At 43.6% G+C, this 24,406-nt stretch overlaps 1 protein-coding gene across 9 annotated transcripts in view; it reads left to right on the forward strand.

Annotated features, from left to right (window-relative positions):
- Positions 1 to 23,285, forward strand: part of RABGAP1L (RAB GTPase activating protein 1 like) — a 254,855-nt gene extending 231,570 nt beyond the window's left edge. For 6 of the 9 annotated variants that reach the window (XM_055724784.1, XM_055724787.1, XM_055724785.1 and 3 more), the window contains 7 exons: positions 7,760 to 7,852; positions 15,196 to 15,306; positions 17,744 to 17,848; positions 19,077 to 19,160; positions 19,661 to 19,732; positions 21,098 to 21,295; positions 21,661 to 23,285. In XM_055724784.1, the coding sequence (XP_055580759.1) occupies positions 7,760 to 7,852; positions 15,196 to 15,306; positions 17,744 to 17,848; positions 19,077 to 19,160; positions 19,661 to 19,732; positions 21,098 to 21,295; positions 21,661 to 21,816 (819 nt within the window). In that variant the 3' untranslated portion in view covers positions 21,817 to 23,285. The other 3 variants (XM_055724789.1, XM_055724790.1, XM_055724788.1) reach the window with 2 other exon arrangements.
- Positions 23,286 to 24,406: the final 1,121 nt, after the last annotated feature.

Here is a 24,406-nt window from a genome sequence, read left to right on the forward strand (position 1 = left end):
AAGAAAGACACAAAATCCCCTGGAACTCTTACGTTAGGAGGTGCCAACCAATGAATAAATTCTGTGCTGGGAAAACGGCTGCTGACCATAGTAACTGTGTTACCCAGAGCAGGGCCTTGTCCCAGGCGGCTGGTCAGTGTCAGTTCCCCAGTTACCTGGTCCTAATCTGTGGCCTCGGGATAGATACGCAGTCTCATTTAGCCTATATAGTCGTTTGTGACAGAGATCTCATTGCTCAGGCATTCTTTGAGTTATGTCGAATAATAAAAATGACCTGTACACAGATATTTTCCATCTAGAATGTTCCAAATATTGGTATCCTTAACCACAGTATTCCTGTTGACCAGAGCCAATTTAAATGCAAAATAGGTGCTTGCTGACAAAGTGGATATAGCTGTTTCCTTTCACGGTGTGCAGCTCAATATTAAAGCCCTTATCTGTACGCGTGAGAGGAAGCACTGTTTGTCTGGCTGAGCTGCTAGACATCAGCTGCAAGGATAGAAAATAATCAGCCATTTCCAAGCACTGCTTTTAAGCCACTCGGGGTGTCTCTTTTTCGCTAAAACAAATAGAGTTGAAGTGGATAATAAGCCCTCCATATCTCAAAGTGAAAATGAATTTTTGAATGCTGAAAACTGTTTTGAGGATCTGAAAAGGAGTGTTTTGAAGAATCTGTGCCGCAAGGCAGAACATCCTCTCCTTGAGCCTTTTTGGTTGTTTTTTTTTTCCCCGATGCAGATTCCCCTGCAGTCAATAGATGCGCGTCTCGAACATGAGCACTGTGGTGAGTGCAGAAGTACACACCGCTGTTTAGAGCTACAGTCCAGGGAATCTGAATTTTGTTCTGTTTTCCTGAGTTGCTGCTGGATTGCTGTACAGTGAGGCTGATTGAGGTCCGTTCGGTCTCCGCTTACTCTTTAAACTTGGTTAGCTGCATTGCTAGCTGAGCCTAACTAAGCAGATATTTCAAACAGCGGGGCTATGGAAAAATAATGGGGTTTGCCAGGTTCAGCAGGTTTCGATGAACGGAAATATGTTGTAGAGATTAAAAACTGACAGAAGGATCTGGTGTTGGAAACCATCCAGCATCACTGGCTGCGTGGCTGCTGCCGTTCTGAATCACAGTAGAGCGTGCAGGTATGCTATAGATTTTGCAACCTGCCTTTACCTTCTTCTTGTAAATTCCTGTGGGTGTCTAAATTGCAGTTGAGATCTTTTGATAATGGACTTACATGGAAGAATTAAATAAAAATAAAAATTCACAGCAAAGCTGGTTTCCTTTGCCTCCAGCCAGCTTTCAGATTGGATTTGTGTTATCCTGAAGACTTTCTTCAGGAGGTCTTACACCTACAGAGCTGGCAACGAGGTGACTTGCAGAGGGAAGAAGACTCTCCCCCTACAAGGAAAGAATACTTAGGTGTGCTGGTGTGGAGCAATCTGCTTTGCTGAAGTAAAAAGAGCATTTCTGTTAGTTCTTTTTTCCAGTCGTGAGGTGGAAGAGAAATGCTGTTCTGTGCAGGCACTCAGACAGGCACGCACTGAGCAGACGATCTCTCCAACACAATATACATTTACAAGGAATTTGAGGGAACATCTTCCTGCCAACATAGACGGTAAAATAGCATCTGACATTTGGGGCTTTTATTGTGCTGCGTGCAGCATGCGAGCTCAAGGGAAATAACGGCACCATGGACCCACCTGGATCCACGGCGCTGAGAGGTGGCTCGTCAGCCCCAGCACGGCAGTTTGTGCTGCAGGCTTGCCCGGAGCCAGGCTGCAGTGAGGACCCTGCTGGAGTCAGATGATGTCTGAGAGGCTGCTTCACAAAACTTAACCGCTCACCTCGCCCCAAAACCAGGGGTTAGATGTTTAATGAGATTTAAGGTGTGGTTTAGAGTGGGGGATGTCTGGATCCTGACTGCGATGCTGCAGCTAGGTGAAACACTGATGAGGGCTGTTCCACTTGATTCAAACCTGCGGTGAAACAGCTTGTGATCAGCAAGCCCTTCACCGCACGGTGACAGAAAGAGAAATGGGAATTCTTCAAGCTATGCTACAGCTTGTGAATTTTCTTTAGGTAACAGCTGATTTTAATCCCTGCATTTTTTTCTGCAAATTATGCTGCAGATTTTCTTCTCTGTGGACTACCCATCACCAAGAGAGGTTTGTGAGGAATTAAGATTTCCCCTTTTTCCTCCCAGATCTCATGCTTGTGGCTAATACCTCATTGGAGGTACAGTTGTTCGGGTTGTATGGCATAATACCTAAATATGACATCCGCTCACCCCCTTTAAAGTCTAATCCAAGAGACGAGTCTGTTGTGTCAACATGTTACTGTGGGGTTTGTTCTTTCTTTTTCATTCCTGCATCTCTCAAAAAGAAAAATGAATTGCTTACCAACTTCTGGATTTTACTCCCAGTGACCGATATCACAGGATACTTCATCATGCCTTTGGGCAACCACTTTTTAGGAAAAGGAGGATACAGTTACCCATAGCAATGACTGCACAGAGCAGCAGAGCACTGAGTCAGTTTCTTCGTATGCTTTTGTTACATTAAAGCCTTAATTTGGCCTAATTAAGTGTTTAAATGGAGCTATATTATCCTTCTTTGAACCTGATTTAGTTGTCTTTTAAATGTGGAGTATTAACTGGAACAAAAAGATACAGCTTTTGAGTGTGAACTAAGATGATGCGTGGGATCTGAAATTGTTGCTAACCTGCTGAGATTCCGTTTAAAGCTCACTGTCTTCACAGGACACACTTCACAGAGCCAAGTGTAATTTTGAAATTCACTTGCTTTTAGCGTTGTTTTAAATCAGTGTGAAGACACCTAAGTATGCACAAGCATAACTTGGGTCTCCTCAAGAGGGGCAGACGTGGCAGGGGTTTAGTGAGAGCCTCTTGCAGCTGGGGCTCCTGGCTGTGTGCAAGGGCTGAGCTGAGCCCGAGTGAGCTGGAGCTGGTCCTCTCGCCTCTGAGCCAGGCTCCTGGGCATCACACGTGCTTGGAAATGGTCCTGCTTTGCAGCAGTGAGAAGAGTCTGGGCTTATCATGGGGACCGCAGCCTGGGGTGTGTGTGTGATGGATGAATAAAAGAGAAGCTGGGCTGCAGCCAGTGGCTGTGGCTGCTGTGGGTGCTCGCCCAAAGCAAGCTTGGCAGTCTCCTGCATCGGTCACCAGCACACAGTGCAACCCTGCCTTTGGAGGGATGCAGGTCCCTCACCTCAGTCTTGAAATACCAAGCAAATCCATCACCAGTGAAACAGAAAATTAAGTCACCTTCTTCAAAGAATGGGAAAGGAAAGCATTGCGTGTTTGGCTAATTGGTTTTTTTCTTTTTTTTTTTCAACTTGCACATTGAGGTGAGAGCTACAGAGGAAAATGTACAGAGTGCAGAGATCACAGAATGCTGGCTACATTGTTGGTGTGGTGGTACAGTATATTTTTGGAGTGTTTATGCAGTGCTAGATAGAGAAGTGGGAATCTGGGAGATACTGTGTTCAGCCTGTCATTGTGGCAGTGCTGGAAATCAGAAATCAGGTAATAGGATTTTCCTGTCTGGATCAGCCCCTGGCTGTCTTCAGTATGTTCAGGAAATCACTTTACATCTCTGCTTCCATTTCCTTGGCTGTCAAATGAACATAATGATAACTGCCTCCTCTGAGTGCTCATGCTTCATTACAGCAATAAAACATTTGGGGGGAAGGAGTCATAGGTGTGTGATTTATTAATCCAGCAAGGTCAGGCTGAACTGTCTGTAAACAGCGAAAGAAATTGCAAAACGAGGGAGAGGTCTCCTGGAGCTGGGCGGCTGCCGACGCGTGGCACGCTGCCCACGCGCAGGGCTGCAAGGGAAGGTGGAGCAGATCTTCCCAGCCCTGTCTGAGCAGGGGGGCAGCTAAAAACAAAGTAGGTTTGTTTCTCACCTGCCATGTTATCCTCTCACTGCAGTGAGTCCTTTGCACGTTCACTGTAGTAGCCTGTTGGGTTTTTTCAGGAAGAGGTTTTGCTTGTTCAGTTCTTCCGCGTGGATGTTTTATTAAGATGCCCTGCATGGCTTTTTCTCTATGTACGACTAGTTGTGACATGATTTTGTGCTTGAACGTAATAAAATAAAACGAGTCAAGGAGATAAGATACTGAGATAAACAGATGAGAAATGTTTGTAAACCGTAAGAGTCTCCTAAATTTGATAACCATCAGTTCTAACCAATATACCCAACGGTGCTAAAGAAAGAAGAAATCAATACTGCAGAAGCTTTTACAGAAAATTTATGAGCACACTCTGTGCAGGATCAGTCCATGAAGATTGAAGCATAGCTAGCACTATGCACTTATGAAAGGGCTTACAGAGAAGTCCCTTGTTGAATTCACAAACTGTTCCAGGGAATTAAATTGGGGAATATGGAAATGGGCTTTTTAATTTATTTATTTATTTATTTATTTATTAGTGTATACTCAGAAGAAGAAAATGCTGGAATAAATTATCAAGCTCCTTTGAGTAATGTAGCCAAACAGACAGTAACAGTGAAGCATAGTCCCTGCCAAAGTCATTAAGCATATCTGTTCAGGTATCTATTTTATAAGTGGATTAGTATGGACTGGTTTCCTAACAGGAATTTCTCCCCCCCTCCCTCCAACTCCTTAAGACAGACTTTCCCTGTGTTTAGGTAACTGCTTTCCAATTAAGGCAAAGTTGTAGCATAAATAGATGTGAACACGCCTAAGTCATGGTACCCTTTCAAAAAGCACAGAAGCAGTTTTCTGTGTTGCAACACGATGCTTACACCCTGGTGCTTACACCTTTCATGATTTGATCCCCGATTCCGGTACGATTTACTGTCAGTATTGCCAAGACAGTGTTGCCATGCTGTTTGCTTGTTGAAGAACGTGCCAGGCACGTGAACCTCCCGTCATCCCAAGCCATGGATAGCTCTGGTAGTGGTGAGGGAGGGAGCTTATCCCACACGCAGCCACTGAGGACCCATGTGTCGTCCTCCTCACAGCTATGAATTAGAATTTAAGAAAGTAAAGGAGAACATGTAGGTAAGAAGGGTTGGAGGGATGAATTACCGGGTGTTAAGAAATGGTTGTGAATTGTCAGTGAGTGGAAACAGGGGCTGTGAAGGTGGTGGAGAGCAGAGTTAAATGAAGCAGCTGACTCTTGTTCTCCCCTGCTCATCATACGGTTTTTGATGTGATGTGTTCAGGTTAGCTTCTGGTATTGTCGAGGCAGATGACGAAATGCCAAACAGACTCTGTGCAAGTTAAGTTCTGCCTCATCTTGATACAGAACGCAAGGTGAAACCAGAGAAATAAGGCTGCTCTGAGGCAGCTTAAAAAAATCAATATTTAATGAACGGGCAAGGAGAGCTGCACACCAGTGGCTCGGCCTGGTGAGGGACACCAGTGGCTCGGCCTGGTGAGGGACAGCTGTGGCACAGCGCTCAGCGGAGGCACGGGGGTCATAGCGGTGCTGTATCCCTTTTGCTCTCTTGGTAAGAGTTACTTACTCAGATTATTACCTTTCGGCTGTAGTATGCCTGGATACCCTGGATTGCAGATTCTTGTTCACAAGTCATTTAAGCGAATCTCGTGGTTAAAGCAAAAAGGAGGGTGCTGCTGCCGGCAGCTGCAAAGGTGAAGGCGTTGGTGGGTCCCTGCGATGGTCAGAGGAGGCAGTCCCCAGCACCCAGTGCCAGGCTGAGGGGTGCAGCAGCGCGCACATGACACGGGGGGGTTCCCCTGTGCATGGGGGAATTGCTGGGGGGAAGAGGATTGGGACTGGGTAACTACCTTTGCTTTCCACGCTTTTCTCACTACACCAAAACAATCATGTTTCCCGCTCCTTCAGAGGACAGGGTTCTTACTGAAGTCCTCGTGCAGCTCGCTCTGTGTAATGAGACTTAGTTCTTATGTGTACTTTAAAGTCTTTAGTGAAAAGCATCAAGAATCAGGAAAACGTTTGGTTGAACAGGTCATCTTCTAAGTTACACCTATGTTGCACCTTTTTGCCATACTGTGCCACAGTGTCTCCCTCATCTTTATCTTCCTTTTCTGCTGGTCGCGTACTGGAGCACAAAACTCCACTGCAGCACAGGGCTAGGTTTGGAGGTCGTCCTCTAACACCCCAGCCTGGGAACCTTGATCCGGTTCTCCAAATGAGATCCCAGTAAGCATCATGGAAGGAAGGAATTGATCAGGCTTCGGATGTGTGACTGGTTCACTTCATTTAGAACACCGCTTTGAAATGATTTCTTGCTCTTGAATATTAAGTAACCTGAACAGTTTCAAGTTGGAGCTAAGACCAAACGGGCTGGGCTTGCATCTTGAATGTCGTTCGGTTGAAACATAAAAAAGCATCTCTGATTTAGTCATTTTCCTTTCGTTGTGGTTTGCACCGTTAAGTGTCATGGAATCGAAACTGTTTTGTATGTTTATCCAAGTTGCTTCATGTTTTCATGTTTACCCTTTCTCTTTGCTTTCTTTAGGGGGGTTGGTTTAAGATTTCATCAGGAATTGTGGGCGTTAGTGACCTCTGTGCACGGTGCTTTGCCGACCGTGGGTTTCACGTTTTCTAACCGTACCTCCCAGAAGCTTCTGCAGCAACACTGAGCACTTCCTCGGCCCCTTCCTGTGCTGCAGAGGAAGGAGGTACTGGGCCGAAAACCAGTAAAGGGAAACATAAGCCAAAACTGCATGTAGACATGTATCTCTGCTCATTGGCAGTAGTTTTTTGCCCTAAGGCAAGGTGACAGTGGCATGTCCTCACACCAGGAGTGAGCTAGACACTATCAATATATGCAAGAAGAGCAGATACCTACAGGACAGATCCAGGAAAAGCATATGTTTACGAGTGATGATGGTACATGGCGGTAGGGATCTGCCAGCAGATGACTCGACACTCAGCAGGGCCAGCTTCTTGTGTGCGCTGGGGTAGAGCAATGCCATCAGAGGTCCCCAGAGAGAGACGGGATCACTCACACAGCACTGTGTATCCAATTAAAAGGTGAAAGTAAAGCAGAGGATCTTGGAGCTTTGTTTAAAAGAACACAGGTGTTCTTGGTGTGCCTTGGTTTAAGTTGAAGCTGTGTTTCCCAGAATCGAGCGGTCTGGAACTTGACCTTTCTGCATGGCTGTTTACTGAATTTGCTTGTGATTTGTATGTGGTTGCCTCACTGTTTCCCTGCTGCAGCTGGAGCCAGCACTGCAGCGTCTCCACCTTTGCCAAGCAGAGTCTGCTGGCAGACTTCAGGAGGGCATTGGTCACATTAGACATTAATACTCTTTCAGCAATAAAATCCATTTCTTGGCTCTCCCCCGGGGAATTGTCCGCTTCTTTTGTATGAACGCTCCTTTCTTCTAACCTCACTTTTAACATTTTTCTTGCTAAGGCATTGTTTTGGTGAATCATATGTACCACAGCATATTTTCCTCTTGCTCTCTTGCTCGCTGTTCATGCCTTTTTTTCTTCTTGTTACTCTTACCAAAATGTCTCTGCATCACTCTTGTTTTCCTTTTTTTTCCTTATTTGAGTAACAGCAGTAGGCACAGAAAGATTTCTGTCGATGTGAACTGTACTGGGAAGTGTTTGACATGGCATGCTGAGGAGGGAAGGCGGGGGCAATGGGGAGTGACCGTACTCAGCAGCAGCTTTCCAGCACTTCCTTGGCTTCCTCTTTGCAAGGAGAGTTTTCAGACAGCCTTTCTGGTGCTCCTCTAATCTTTAAATGCATGTTTTCCAAATCTGTTCCACAGGTGCCCACAAAAAAGCTGAAGAAATATGAGAGAGAGTACCAAACAATGCGAGAGAGTCAGCTGCAGCAGGAAGATCCTATGGACAGATACAAGGTACGGGGAGATGCTATGTGGGAACCTGTTTCATTGCCCGAGTCCCATGGGGAGTGACCCGGTTCCGGCGGCGAAGCAGGGGTGCGTGTACTGCGCTCACCTCTCTGGGATATGCTGATGCAGACCGTAGGGAAGTTAGGTGGCAGGTGAAACTCATCCCCTTTCTTGAACAAGCACTTGGAACACTTGGATTTAGTGTTTTTTCCGTGAATATTTCAATCACAATTTGCAACTCTCAAGACGTCTGCAAGTAGCCACATATAATATTTTTCTTCTTTCAGTTTATATGTTTGTAGGTAACTCTCCTGCTGTTGCACTTTTACGGGAGATCTTCATGAGACGCAGAAACAAAGGGTGATTCTCAGCTACAGACACAAAAAGGAGAAAATACACATTGTTCTAGCCCAAGCTGTGTGCAGTGGCATCCACAGAGACTTTTGGAAGATGAACTCTTCCTTGACTGATGCGATCCTTGCTATTCAGCTCTGTTTATACCAAACATTAGTCGTTTTTTGTTAACATAGTGCCTAGTACAGTGGCACCCAGAGCTCTCCTGGGGTCCCAATGGACTACTGCAATAGAATAAGTAGTGATAAATATCCTGCTTTAAAGCAGCAGATAAATAAAGGTTCACTTATTAATAAGATAGCTTGATAGTTCACTGAAAAAGAATAGTTCTTCAATTTTGGGTCCACATTGCTTATCTTTCCAATGTATTTGCTTTTATTGTCATAGCTGCATTCTGTTGCCATAGATTTTTGTGTAGTGGAGGCGCTGCCTCTAGGCATAGATTTCACTTAGAGTTCAGGATCCATTTATTGCTTACCCTGTTTTGAAAAACTGAGTTTTCTTTAGGTGAAGCTGCCAGAGATGAAGCACTTTACTGCCCGTTGCCCGGTTAGCTGGGAACTGACATTGCTTACATGTACCAGTACTGTTTTCCTGCTGTACTTCATTGTGCCTTAATATGTTAAGTGACATTGCGGTTGGTACAGGGTCTGCCAGGAGTGTGGGGCAGTAAATAATCATACAGGGTGCAACAGGTTTATGTGGTCTGTGAATATAAGGTAAGTGCACCATGTTCAGAAAACCGCAGTATGAAAATCTGTAGTGAAAGACGATGCCGTAATTCATAAATGTGACAAGACAGTTACAGGTACAGAGAAAGTAAAACTGACCTTTTTTTAAAAAAAAAAAAAGCATTTACCTGTGAAAAATGGTGTTTGGAGTGTAGTTCTTTTGATGTTAAAGGGTGTAGATTTTATTGTTTGTGAGAACTGGGACTGCTGTAGCAGCCGAGAGCCAGTAGTATGGCCTATTTAGAAAAAACCACAACATGCTGATGATTAACTTCTGACTAAGTATTTTTCCAGCGGTTCACTTACAGTACTGTGGAATTAAAATAATACTTAGAAAACAAATAAGGGTTCTTTAAAGCTCTGTGGAAGCATATTAAATAGTTAATCTTGGGTGGTGGACAGTGAATAACATTATCCCCAAGCTGCAGATGAGGATGCAGAAAGTGACTCTTTGGCCACTGTTTATGTGAGTCACTGTCACAGTCAAGATCACACCTGGGGTTTTGGTTTGCACTTTTGAAACTTGCTGCGTGATTATTTTTTTTTATGAAGGGGGAGTGAGTCTCATCCTCTTAGCGATGCTGTGATTAGAGAGAGTCCCCACAAATCCTTCAGCTGATGAGTATCATGGAGAATTGCTTGTAAGTGCTCTCTGTTCCTTTTCTTGCTTTTTCGATTTTATTAGTGTGTCCAGCTGAGGCTGGTAGGAATCGACATTTCAAGGGTTTCCAAGGGGCAGCAGGAAACGCAGGCTGTGTGGGTCCTTGCAGGCAGAAAGTGGAGAGCCAACTTTGATTGCCCCTCAAACAATCACTCCGCAGCCCGTGTGTTTAGAAACGCCTTTCATTTTGGCAGCCGCAGAGCTAGACTTTGCCCAGCCAGCCTTGGCTTGGGAAAAGACCCGAGTCTGCACTGCCGAGGAGCCAGCGTTGCCTCTGAGCGCGGCGCTGCTGTCCGCTCCCTCTGCCCCGTGCGCTCTGTGTGGGCTGTGCCCTCGGGACCTTCATCGGTGTCATTTTTACAGTTTCTCTTCCCAAAACAAAGCGAGTTCTTGGTTTACCGCCCAGGGTGGGGATGGTTCTTGGATGGGATCACTGGAGTGGAGATCCCTGCAGAAATATTCCTTTTATAGGTCAAGAAGGAAATGGACTTTCAGCCTGTTGGTAGTATTTAGTTGTAGTTGTTAGAGGTTTTGTTGTTTGCAGCATGTTTTGGTTTTTATTGCCAATAGCCGTTTGTCAGGACCATAGAGACGCACTTCGGAGTTGAAGGATGTCTTGAGTAAGACACCTCGGTGTGACCTGCCCTCGGTGGAAATGGCTGGATGGACTGTTGAGAGAGTAGGAGATGTGCCGCGCACAGCGCCAGGGGTGAGCAGCCGCTGCAGTGGCGGTGGGGCTGCTGCTGCGTTGCTGCCTCCTCCTCCTGGTCCATCCCCACTGCGCTGCGAGTGCTGCGGGGGGAACGTGCGGGAGCCACTGCAGCTCTCGCGTGTGGGACTGTCACCTGGGCATCCCAGGGAGACCAGGACTGAACCAGAGCAGTGTGCGGGCACAGTGCGTGGCTTCCCCTCCTCCGCAGCACTCGGGTCCTAGAGGTGCTTCTGAGCGTGGGAAGGGTGTTCCTGAGCAGCCTCCTACAAAACGCCAGGACAGAGATGCTTCCTGGTTGAGGGCAGCTGGGGATATCCCAGCAGGACGCTCCTCCTGACCCCTGACCCCAGACCCCCACGGGCTCCAGAAACGGGCTGGGTTTGCGAAATCTTGCCCTGCCATTAACCGGTCGCGTTCTCTTGACAGGTTAAATTCATGTGCTGCCACGAGCTGCGTTACGTGCCGCAGGAGTTCCTGCCTGGCTCGTATTTTACATGTTGATTGTGGTTTGACTTACCAAAGGAACAGCATTAAAGAGTGCCATTGGTTTTGGTGTTTGTTTCTTTCTGTATTTACAGGTATTACTTAGGAAAAGCGTGGGGGTTTTATGGACACTTTTTCATTTTGTTTTCCGTTGCTTATAACCAATATCACATTTTTGTCAGATTTTTAAAAGTTGCAAAAGTAAATGTGCTCTGAATTGCTGTTTGTCACCAAATTTCATGACTTTTGGTTAAAACAAATTACAAATTCCCTCTAGAAGCCGGGAAGAAAATTGAGTTGCACATACAGAAAAAATAGCAATATAGTTTGATATTTTTCTATATATTATGGGGTTTTTTTCTGTGGGTGAGAACAACTCATGTAACAGGGTTTGGGTTTCCTTGATGAGAAATCGCCAGAGTTGGGCTTGGGACTTCTTAATTTATAATAAAGGGTATGTAAGCATGCAGAGAAGGGCTGCAGTTTTGCAAGCAGACCCTGCTTGTGCACACAGGTCTGTTCTGAGAGTAGAAACACCCTTTCCTCTGTGGACCTTGTGCAGTGGAGAAGTTATCTGTCTGAATAAATGTGTGATTTGGACATAATGGCCTTTCACGTGTTTGAAGTGGAAGCAAAAATTAATAAGCTGGTCATTTTTATTCAGAGTCACGGGTAACTGAATGGTAACCGTCATGAGGAAAAACATAAGATGAATCTTTATGTGGATGATTGTTTGTGTTTTTTCTAAAAAAAAAAGTGTGCTGGGGCACTTTGGGGAATGCTTCTTCAGAGTCAACAAACAAAAGAGAAACCACCTCCAGGAGCTTCTGTCTTGCTTCCCATGAGAGGTTTTCCTGGATAGTTTGCTGTAAAAGCCTTTTGGGTTTCTAGATGGAGGAGGTTCACGAGGTTTTCCTATAGAGCTCCTTTCCAAAAGCTCTTTCCAATGGGCTTAAAAAGACTTCAGTTTGCTCACACCAGAGAAGTGAATTTTAATCAGTGTTTTCATTCCACCGCTGAGGATCTGTTCCTGCCCAAAGATCTGGGGTTTGGGTGTTTGCTCATCAGAAAGTGTGACACTGAATTGCTTAACAAGGTTTGTGACTCGTTACACCCAGCTCGAGCAGCAGCACAGAGAGGATGCATCATCGCCACTAATCTTGTCAGGAGTTGGTCCTTGGTGCTGGCTGGAGGGAAGCAGAGGGTGGAGTTCAGCCTTTCAGTCTTCCTGAACTGAGGCTTGCCTGCTGCTTTCAAATTTACTTTTCTCCGTCCAGTGTGTGATGGAAGCTGAAGTATATATCCTCTTTAAAACTCAGAACCAAAAACACACTGAAGAATCAGCGACTTTTTTTTTTCTTTTTTTTTTGGCTGTCTTTGTTGGTATTAAATATTATTTTATATCCTGTTTTCATTGTCTTTACACCAATGGTTGAAAGCAGTGTTTGGTCTGTGACTTTATAGGAGGTAAGTTTATTTGTGTTTGTATGTATCAGCGGTGTTTGTCCCTTGTGGAAATGCGGTATCCTCCTTTTAAAAGCTAACCAGAGTTCACCAGCTGCCTTTTGTAACTGGGAGGCAGGCATTTGGGAAAGAGGAATCTCTTATTTTACTGATTGTAGAAACTGCGCGATGCCGAAGAGAAGGAAATTGTTGTCATAGTCAGTAAATTGTTAGTGGTGTGTAGAGGAAAGGCAGGAAGCTGTCTGTTTACACCAGGGACAACCAGCAGGTCTGACTAGTTGGCTTATGCCAGGTTACAAAATGCTGTCTGTGATGTGAGTCCTGCTGTAACGAGCCAGCTCCATCTGCTGAACTTCATGCCCTTGCAAACGGTATTTTATAAAACCCCGCAAATACTTCAGAGCCATTGAAAACAGGTCGCTACACATGAAAAGCACTATTTGCTATTTTTGTCTTTACTGTGTACCGTTAGGTTTTATTTAGACTTAAGCAGATTAAGAGTTTCCTCCTGAGGAAGGAGGCAATGTTTCACGGCTAGATCTGGGGGGAGGAGCTGGAAAAGACAAACCATCTGATCGCACATCCTGCCCTGTGTGGAGGAAGAGTAAAGGTGCCCCTGTAAGAGACTTTCAGCTGGAAATTAAAAGTATGGTGAATGAGATAAAAACATCTCTTAGCTATTGACTGGATGCCCAAGGTAAGAGATCTTTACTTCCTAACAACGTGCCATGTACATTCTAGTTTAAGAGGAGGATAACGCATTTCCAGCCACGTAGCTTGCTTACCCACTTGTCTGTGAATGCAAAGCAGGAACTTCGAACTTCACGTTGTGCAGCTTGCTTTGCGGACACCGAAGCTTTTGGCAAAAGCATAGCAAAAATGTTAAAGCAAAATTCTTTCTGGGTTATTTTGTGGGAAGTCTTAAGAATTTGCTGATTTCTCCCTCTAAGCAACATCCCCATGAAAAGGGATATTAATGCTGCAGCTGATCTGGTCCCGGTTTTTAGGTGAACTCAATTCACTTTCTGACAGCTGCTCACGGGCAGATCTGTGTCTATAAAAATCAACATTTCCAAGATCGCCTGAACAAAATACAGAAGTAGAGACACATTAGAGCCTTTTTAATTACTATTGTTATTAAAGACTGCAGTTTGATTTTACACTTTGTATTATCCCTACAGAAGAATTTTACTTTTAAAAATTCCTTGTCCCAAACAGAATACAGTGCAATTAAAATAAAAAAAGATCCCCAAAGTTACGCATCTTTTAGCAGTGGTTATTTTAACTGTGTTAAAACAGAAGTATTTTACTTACAGTTTTGGTAACAAAACAAGTTATTTAAAATACAGTCTTTTGGAAAGGAAACAAACTTACTTTCCTGTACAGGGCAGTGCACAGTCTAGTTGCACAATAGGGTCACATTAAGGAGAGTGTATTTGTAGAGGTTCTGGTTCCTGCCACAGAGGAAGCTCCACACAGAAGAGACCTTTTTTAGCATCCTCTTAGAGCGGTAGTTGGCCTTTTTTGTTTAAGCAAAGCATGCGAAATCTTCTTGCAACTGAAATGAAAATTGCAGTTTCACGGTGGTGAGTTTGGAAAGATCTCTGAGTGTAGCTGGCGAGCAGGAGGAAGTGAAGGCAGGTGAATAATGTGCTTATGCAAAGAAATCACATTTTGTAGGAAGGCATTTGCTGAACAACTCTTGGAGATTTTTCTGCTGTCTTAAGCACTGACATATGTTCACTTTTTCTGTTTTGTCTTGGAGAACATAACTTACCTTTCAAGTGAGCACAGGTCCATTTTGAAATCTCAGCATGTAGGTTATTGTTCCTCCACCTACGCGTTTCCATTTTTCCTTCCGTTTCCATAGTGCACAGATTCCCTTTGCAGTCTCTTTTGGTATGAAAGAGACACAAGTCAGCGTGCGACTGAAGGCCAGCACGTTGTTTACTCTCTTAAAATCCGTTGGAGGAGGGCACCTCCATCTGTCCCGCTTGGCTGTGTTCTTCTGAAGATGTGTGTTTGATGTGGACTCCTGGAAGTCCACTGACCCACAGCCATCTTTTGAATGTGATTCTGTTTCTCAGCCCTAGAAGAACAGTCACTGAAACCGATTTTGAAAAAACACGAATTACTACTGTACATTCTTCTCAGGTGTACTCCCCTTCTCTAGCTAGTGCTCTCCGTAGTCATTTCTGCCGGTGCGGAGTGGGTAAGGCAGGCAGCGCACCGAGGACCAGGGCCTGCAGTCTCGAAGTTGTGCATTTCACGTTGCGGCACGCCGCCTGCCAAGCGGGTTCTGGGCCTGTGCTTGGGGTGTGAGGTCCCCTCTCCACCTGGCACTTTTTCTCAGCAGCTATCCTGGAAAACACATGCTGTTGTCACTGGCACAGGTTACGCAGAAAGTGCACAAATGGCGATAAGGATTATATGAGCTAAATGCTGTTCTTTAGCGGTCCCACAGAAGATGGGAAGTTGGCACTACGTCATTTACAAAATGGACTGTTTTTATGGATTCCTGCAGACAAAATTATGTAAAATGGAGCAGGACAGCTTTCTGCTTTCAATTGGAAACATTATTATGAGTATCTTTTAATTGGTCCCTGTTCACTGCTTCTGGGTTAGATTTTATCTGCCTGATTTCTTTTGATGATGGGCAAGCAGAAACTAAGTGCTTTTGTGGAGAGGACTGTGTTTACATTGGACAGAGAAACCCTACAATCGGTGTGTCACTAATGCGACACAATCATAACCATTGGGATGTAAGTGGAACAGCTGCATTTGCACTGCTGGCTTAATTCACTGTTGTTTCCCAGAGCAGCAGTCCTGTCTTAATGTGCACTCTTGCCTTCTCGGTGTTTTACACACACAATATACTCGCTTATTGCTCTTTAATATTGATAAGGATTAACTTCTTTTTCTGGTTCTTCCTTTCTTCCTGCAGAGGGAAAACCGCAGGCTCCAAGAAGCAAGCATGCGGCTGGAGCAGGAGAACGATGACCTTGCCCATGAGCTTGTAACAAGCAAAATTGCCTTACGGAATGACCTGGACCAGGTAATGCTAACACAGATGGGACCCAGCTCAGGCTTGGCAACACCGATTTTAGGAGCCCTGCTCTGTGCTCAAGTGAAAGCATGAACACAACATGAAAAGTATAATTATATGTGCCATTATTTTCTTGACAACCTCACTCCTGGTTGCAGGCAGAAGGCTGGATTTCCACATGCGTGCAGCTGTAGGTGTTCACAGCGGTGTCTTGCCAACGCTAACTGCGCCTTCTCTCTTATGGATTGTTTTAGAAAATGTAAGCCATAACCTTTAGGTAGATACCAAAGTACAAACATTTACTTGAAAAAAGCACCACATACTCCTCAAAAGGCTAATTTCAAGGGAAGTTGTCTTGCAGAACATCTTGCCACCTTACGTGGATCTGTTTTTCACAGCAGTTTTAGTGCAGCCAGCAAAATTCAGGTAACAAAGTGACATGGCACCAAAAATTAGAAGGGCTCCTGGGTGTTTGTTGATAACTGCTTTTGTTTCCTGTGAAGACTGGAATGTGGAGGGCAGCTGCATCCAGAGCCCTTTATCTCAGAGCTGAAGAGAACTACCCGTTCAACCCTCCTGTTTCTGGAGTGGTTTATGCAGTACCGGTACGTGCTGTAAGAGCTCTTACTAAGGTACTAAATACAGGAGGGCCACACTCCACCACAGCCTGTGATTAGTCCCTTGCTCAGTGAGGGCTGTAGTGCCTTTCATAATGTAAAATCCTTTCCTGCAAGGGCCTCTCAATTTGATTTCCTGTAGTTATTTGGCTTTCTTTATCTAACCTCAAAATTGTAAACATCAATGACCGCCGTTGTGCAATTTGTATTTCTGTTTAGGCAGATCCTTGACAGGTAGGCTCTGCTGATTTGGATCCACGTGACTGTAAAAATCCAAGCTGTCTTAGTGAGCAAACGCAGGCAGAGATGCACGTTGGGTGATGGAGTGGGCAGGCTCGTGCTGAGGCCGAAAGCAGCGCGCTGGGGTGCACAGTCCTCCCTGGGTATGGCTGTGCATAAAGCAGCTGTATGCCTGCTGCTGCCCGTGCCTGCTTTTTCTCAAGGCTGCCAAGCACACCCCTTTGCCAGTCCCATTCCTTCCTCTCCTGCATTTTAGCAGTCTTTCTGTAGATGAGAGTGGCTCCGTGAAGTTTTCCCACACCCCACCTGAAAGAAAAGCTTTGTGCTCCTGCACTCCTCATCTGCGAGGACAAGTGATACTGTACACCACCGCAGGTGTTTGGAGAACCTGGAATGAACACAAAAAAGGAGGAAAGATTTGTAGTTCCTTCAAAGCATATCTTAAACAGATCTTTCATCAAAAATATCCTTGTAATCCCAGAGTTCTTCTGTTCGAAGATGCCAGTCTTACCAATTTTCTGTTCTTTCGCTGCTTGTTTTCCTTTCTCCTGTACAGCCATAGACACACTAAGCAATGCAGGAATCCTCAGTCCGCCTTTTCAGTCGTGGCCCCTGGTGGAGCTTCTTCTGCTAGCCACAATTGCCACTAGCACTCTCATTAATAATTAACACTGTAGCAGCTAGATCAGCTGATACCACCAGCAGTGGCAGAACACCAAACTGCAACAGAAAGACAAGTCCTGCACCGTTGCGCGTTGTTTCCAGTGCCATTTTCCCTCTTGTGTTTTCAGCAAACTAAGTATTATTCCACTGCAAGCATTGTCTGTTCTGTCACCTAGTTACTGAACAGGAGGAGCGGTGTGCTGCAGTACCTCCCAGCTGGGGAGGTCAGCAGAATATGTCCAGACACTGAGAAACACATTTCTCTCCCGCTGATCGGTGAGGATAGTGCTCCCAAAAACAGAGCAGTCCCAGTATGTTTCACCATAAGCTTGGCCCTTCAGAGAAAGGAGAAAATTCATACTCTCCAGCACGCACACAGTATCAGCTTTCTCCAGGTAATACTTATTTGCACTGATAAACCGTTTTATCTGGGGTCCTGTTTGTCTCTTATGCTTGCCTTTGCCTTTGCGTGGGCACCGTGTAGGGCACAGTGCAGGCACCCAATGTTTTCCGTACTACCTGGTTTCCCCACTTGCGATACGAAAACCCAGTGAGTTATGTGAAGTTCCACAGGAGCTAAATCATGCTGCTCTCGCTTAGATTAATATTGTTCCCAACAAAAGTATTCTATACATTGTTGTATTCGGTTTGTATTAGGACATAGCATCTATACTTGCTTGCCATCTGGGCGTCAGTAAACATTTGGCAAAAGGGTCCTTGTGCACAGTTGTTGAAACACAGTGAAGTAACCCAGATAAACGGCTTCTTGAAGAGGGAATTCCATCTAAAACATGTTAGGTGAGCCATCAGAGGGCAGGAAAAGGCAATGCTAGAACCTGAATCTGCAGAATTTCTGAGATGTGTAGACCCACACGTTTGCTTTGGCACAGATAACATCTGATTTACAGCAGCGTTTCTAATTCTAGGCTGAAGACAAAGCAGATGTCTTGAACAAGGAACTTCTCTTGACCAAACAGAAGCTAGTGGAGACTGAGGAAGAGAAACGGAAGCAGGAAGAGGAAACTGCTCAGGTAAGGCATTCTCCAACTTTAGCAACATTTAGCAAGGAAATGTACACAAAAGGATATGCAGAAGAGCATGAGTATGTTGCAGTTGCAGCAAGGATTTTGACTTCAAAATGCAGTTGCAATTACAAATTTACAGTGCTGGGGTAAATTTTTTTTAAGTATGTTTTTCAGTGTTTTCCTTTACTTGAGCTCTGAATGTTCAGTTCTCTACACCTTATCCTCTTCCCAGTATTGTAATATTAATTTTCACTGGTGGTGAGCAATCACAACTAAGGAGACATGATCAGACCTCTTTTAATTATCTAAACAAGGAGCTGGAGGAATTGTCTTAATAAGAGGCCATTCTGGGTTCAGCTGCTGGTTCCCTGCAGTCAAGCTGTGAACGTTCCTGCCTGAAGCTAGGACCAACAGCAGCACAGGGTTGAGGGCTGGGAGGATTGTGCTGACTAGACCTGGCCTCCTGCTTGTTTGCAAAATGTTCAGTCTTAGTTTGTTAATCCTATGTATCCGACGTGCTGAATACTGCCACACGTGAAGGTATGTTTCAAAAGTGATACCCCAGGTTTTGTTTTTGCCGTTTGACAGCAGTCACTACAACAATCAAACGGTAATTGTGTGTGTCTAAAATGGAGGAGGGCGAGTTCTCTATTGGGTGTAAACAAGCAATGGAGGCGTTTTTCCTAGTGAAAGGGCTCTCAAAACTTAGTGGTTCTGAACGGTGGAGGAGTGAGTTAGCTGTATTTTAATGCAGCACCACAGACCAAAACAGATATTATTTTTTTTCTTCTGTTAGGGAGATGAAAATGATAGTGCTGAGATTCTTCTTCCTGTTCCATCTCCAAAAAACCAAATAATCTGCCTGCCCAAACCTGCTCTGACAGCGTGCAGAAAAACAAAACCAAAATCAGTAAAATCCATTTCACAGTAATGCGTTTGTTTTGCATTCTGTGGACCACGCTGTACCACCATTTAATGCGGAGGAAGAGATTTACCCTCCAGGAGAATTCTCTAAGCAGGCATACGCTGCACCGCAGCGTAGACTTTTTGGCTATAACTGAATATAGTAAGTATTAGTATAGTGAATAAATCAGACACTTTTCTGAAGAACTGGAGTGTGGGAAGAAGGTGTAGAACCGTTGCAAACACAGCAAGGCTTTGAGAGAACAATCTGGTGATGCATTTTGAGAACTTCTTTCAGTGTACTGTGTAACTTCTCTCCCTCACTGCCTAGCTGAAGGAAGTCTTCAGGAAGCAGCTAGAGAAGGCAGAATCTGAGATCAAGAAAACCACAGCCATTATTGCAGAGTACAAACAGGTACCATTCTAGAGACACTTTCTGGTATTTCTTCTTTCAGCCTGTTCTGAGAGCTAAGCTTTCGGAGTTGCAGATGTCATCCTTTAAATAAGAGGTGCTGTATTTCAGGCTTTCGGAGAGCAAGCATTGTAATTTGTCATAAATCTTTTTGTGGTTTTCCTAAGTCTCCTAATTTAGGGAATCAGGTATAACCTGTCTGTAGCTAATTTTAGTACTGTAGGGTGAATGCTTCTTTACTTTGTGACATAATGTAGTATAAACATGATAAACCAGTGCATCCATAAAACATTCCGGTCTCTGTGTTCAGGTTCCGTACTGAATGCTGCCGTTTTTCGGTCTCATTATCAGCAGCAGTGCATTTGTTAAGGGGGGGGGGGGGTGCATAATCCTGAGTGAGGCAGAATTTTAAGAAATGTTGGCTCTAACAAAAATTGTTAAAAAGCACAGGTTATATTTGAGTATAGTTAACATAAGCTAAGAAACTGCTTTCTCTGCTCCAGATTTGTTCCCAGCTGAGTACCAGGCTGGAAAAACAACAAGCAGCCAGTAAAGATGAACTGGAAGTTGTGAAGGTGAGAGCGATGCCTCTACATAGGGGATGTTTCTAACGCAAGCACTGCTAAATGCCAGGGCTACAGAACAAAATGTGAGCTGAAGTTTAACGTAACAGCAGCGGTGTCCACCCAGCTACACTTGACAGTCCCACATGCATGTTTCATCAGGTGAAAACAATGAAAGGGCTCATTTCCTTTCACGGTTCCTTGCATCACACTCAAACTGAAGTGGATATAGTACTTGGCTTTTCTTTTTCCTATTGAAATGTATACTTTTGGCAAAAAATGTAGCGAGACGGTGTTTACTTGGATGTTTTAATTACATGGGGGAGGGGGAATAGCCTCTCTAGAAGAGAAAACATGTTGCTTCTCCGGTGTGCACCGTGAGGGGTCAGAATTGGCTGAATGGGACAATGTTAATATTTGGGTTTCCATAATGTAAGCAGAGTCGGCTTAATTAATTGGCACAGCTTGGGCCATCCTCAGAATTTCCATAGCAGTTCCTCTGCCTTCTCTAAATGCCCTTACCAGGAACAGCCACACTAAATGATTCCTCCTCAGGTAGTAATTCCGTCCCTCAGCCTGGTCACTCCTGAGTAGGCAGAATTGTTTTCCCTCTGCTGTAGCTTCTAGTTTTCTTTAGTACTCAAGCTGAACCAGATTTGTTGCTTTTTAGTGACTTTTTAATGTCATTGATTAAAAAAATAATTTTAGGATTGATATTTCTGTAATCTGCTGAAGTAGCTCAATACCCCGTCTTAGTTTGTGCGAGCCAGGCCAGCTGTGTTATATTTTCAGCTGTAAGTAACTGGTTCACCTCTCCAGGCAGCATGAGAACCTTAGCGCCGTGTGTCGGGCACTGTGGCCAAAAAGGGCCATCCTGTACGATGCTAAGCCGGCACCAACGGGACAGTATCAGCCCTTGCAGTGAGCACAGGCTGCTTCCTTGCTTCTGGAAATACGGAAAAGCTGCCTGGCATTCTTTAAAATATCACAATCTCTATTAATTTGGTCAAGTGCTTTTATGGAAGATGAAAAGTCTCTGCAGTATAATTCACTCTTCTGAATTGTGCTGGCATAAACACTGTAAAATATTACAACGCTTTGGTAGCAAGAGGGCTTGAGTAATTCTAACCTAGGAGCAAAGTCTCTGTGTTTAGACAGAGCACGCTAAGTAGATTTTAAGAATTTGTATACTGGTTAATATACCCTGGAAATTGTTCATGAAATTCTCAAATTCTTTTCATGCCCCATATGAAAATTGCAGTGCTAGATAGTTCAAGATTACTGACTTGAAAGGCAGTCTAACATAAAAATGGCTCTTCCGGGAAGTATAGCGACTCCTGTGACGTGGATTAAAAATGAGCTTTCTGGGTATTTCAGGGTAAAGTGATGGCCTGCAAACACTGCAGTGAGATTTTCAGTAAGGAGGGGGCACTGAAGCTGCCTGCTGTAAGCATGGAGAACAAAGGCATAGAAATAGATGATGAGAAGGATGCACTGAAGAAGCAGCTGAGAGAGATGGAGCTGGAACTTGCACAGACCAAACTGCAGCTTGTGGAAGCCAAGTGCAAAATTCAGGTATGTGGAACCGAAGTACAGCAGCAGGGCAGTCTCCTCAACCTCGTGCTCAGTCCAGAATAGTTCTGAGTCGTGCAAAAAATTGTTCAAAAAGGGAGCCATATACCTGTAACGCTGTGTATCTGTGAAGTTCCAGAACAATCTTCTCTCTTTAAAAAAGAAAAAAAAAAAGAAAGAAAGAAAAGAGACTGTTATTTGTATATCTAAATATCTTCTGCTGTTTCTGCAATTTCAACCTATTTTCTCTCCCCAGTGCCTGCGAGGTCACAGGGAAAGTGCTGGATTGCAGGGACTGAGTTTGAATATGCTTTTTTGTTAGTTAATTAATTGTCGTTTGATCAATTCTGACTATTCTGCTTTCTTAGGAGCTGGAGCACCAGAGAGGAGCCCTTATGAACGAAATCCAAGCTGCCAAAAACTCTTGGTTTAGCAAAACCCTGAACTCTATCAAAACAGCCACAGGCACACAGCCACTGCAGCAGCCTCAGCCACCCCTGCCATCCAAGGAGGGCAGCACATAGTTCCAGCCAGACCCAATACAAGAGCACAAAGAACAACACAGCTGAAACCCTGGAGGATTCTTCCAGTGGTCTCTCCTCTTGGGGAAAGGACAAAAGGCAGGAGTGCAGGCTTGAAGTGAAATTCTTCGGTGTTTTTCATTCATTCTGATGTGACCCTTTTCAAAGGGGAAAAAAAAATAATTCTTGTTTTATGTTGAATTCTTACTTCCCAAACTGCCTTGCTGAAAGCCACGTTCTGATACCTTCATACTTTTACACTTTATTTTATATGACTAGATGTTAAATAAATACTTCAAAACTAGGTCTTTAATACATGACTAATTATTCAAAATTATTTTTATCTTGCATAGAAGGTTTTCCTTCTTCTGGAGGAAGAGAGAGAATGGAAAATGTAAAGTACTGAATCATAATCTCTTCATAGAAAGCACAGTGTAATAAGTACTAGTGTGTGTGCGGGTGTCTAGGATAACTTACGCCCTGGGACCATCTCAGAAGTTTATCGCAGTGACTGCGTCCTGCAGAGAAGCACTTTTTGTAAAGCTTAGGCCATAGCAAAGATAGTCTTGTGCTCTCTTGGCACAATTGTTTATGAGCTTCCCTGATAATTTCTTAGTTTTGATTGTTTTTTCTTCAGAAATGCAAGTAGTGCAGTTCTTTGTAGCACTGTTGTTTAAAGGCTATTTCCAGCTGAACTGGAATTTAACATGCAGTTATCTGGTTCCCTTTTTTATTTAGTGTTTATACAAAGAATTCCGAGAAAAAACCCCTTCCACTGGGATAAAGGGAAAACTGTTCAACATTTATTTGATGTTTTTGCTGAGAAGCAGAGCGGAGACCTTGCATAGTTTTGACCTTTTGTAAATCCTGTGCAATAAAGGGTAGGTTTTATGAGTAAAAACAATGAAAACCTTTCCCTGGGTCTATATTCAAATTCTGAATTTGACACAGAAATTGAGGTATCAAATAGAAAACTCAAAAGGCTTGTGCTGCACTGATGAATAAAACATCACAGAAGCAAGATCGGTTTGCTAGAAATATTTGGTTAGGAAATGCTGCATTGGTATTACTTATTTTTGTAAAAACAAACATTTTCAAATGGAATACAAAACCTAGACTTTCCCATGGGGTAGACTTCTCTGATGATTCCCAAACCTGTCTGGTTGTTTTATATCTCTTAAGGTAAGAAAATTCAAAAGCATTTGTTTTGACTGAACATAAAGTGTTTATAGAAATACTTATTTCATGGAAAGCTAAACTATTGCTTGAACTGATGGAATATTTTTTTAACTATACCTGTCATGTCTAAAGATGGTCTTGCAGGTAAATGTCATTGCTGGACTAAAGGTTGTGTATTAATTGTTCCATTTACAAAATTGTTCCAGGGACATTAGTTCTGTTTTATTATTTTTTTTAATTCTAAGGAATGCCATATCTTGTCAGTTTTGTACAATAAAATCTAATGTTACCCATCTTGTGCTTTGTTGTCAAGCATAATTGTGAATTATTTTAAACAGGGTAGTACAGATTTAATGTTACCTGTGCCAAATGAATGATTCTGAAAGGCAGTCAGCTGTTTGAAGTAGAGATCAAAATAAAATCAGTATCCTGACACAACTGTACTGCAACAAAATTCTCTCTTCTAAGATTAAGGGGTTAAAATTTTTTAATATTTTAAAATGTAGCTGCAAGAATAGTGATTATCTGGATATATTAATACAACGTGAAAAAAGGGGAGGAAAAGCAGAATTTCTTTTGCAAATATTTGTAACAAAGATCTTTTTCCCTGGTCACTTTTTTGCTAATAATATTTACATAAATGTTTCCATTCTCTTGACTGCCTAAACCTAGTATTAGTCATTCACTTACCAGTTCTGCTTCACACTTGAAATGAACTGCATAATAAATTCAAAGTGACATTTAAGAATAGCTGGTGGGCATCTGATTGTTCCATTTGAGTACTGTGCCAATGAGTGACACTAATGGTTTGACAAGTGTCCGAATTTCTCGTTTCATTTATCTTAAATCATAATTAGAAGTGAATTTAAAACCTTGATTGGAAAAATGCAATAATAATAATAAAAAAATGGGTAAGACTGTGATTCCCTGAGTAGCTGAGTTAACGTTAACAGCTCAGTGCTGCTCAAAGATATCACCCCTCCAACTCCCTGCTGTACAGTCGTGTCCCTTGTCCTTGTTACGGCACTTACTGGAGATGATCAAAAACAAACAAAAATATGTGGGTGGATTTCCTGCTCCCCCGGTTAGTGTTTTGCCAGGTTAATGAGTTAAATCATCTCAAAGGGTCCAGCGAGTGCAAGTGGATCTTGGCAGTGGGACTTCCCAGTTCATCAAAAAAGAACCATTAAATAAGGTCACCACATTTCATGGAACAAGCTTTGACACATCATCATCTTCCTGAGTGTAGCAGCTCTCTGGCTTTGGAAGTTGAGTTTCCATAACATGTTTGCTAACGGCTAACCGTGATGGTTTCAAAACCTTCTAGTATGGAAGCTGGCTTACATCAGCAAAAAAAGTTTCAGAAGTCAATGGCATAAAGGCAGTAAACAATTTTCACCCTTCATCTGTAGAT

Source organism: Falco cherrug, chromosome 12 (assembly GCF_023634085.1).
Source record: "Falco cherrug isolate bFalChe1 chromosome 12, bFalChe1.pri, whole genome shotgun sequence".
In the NCBI taxonomy this organism is placed as follows: Eukaryota; Metazoa; Chordata; class Aves; order Falconiformes; family Falconidae; genus Falco; species Falco cherrug.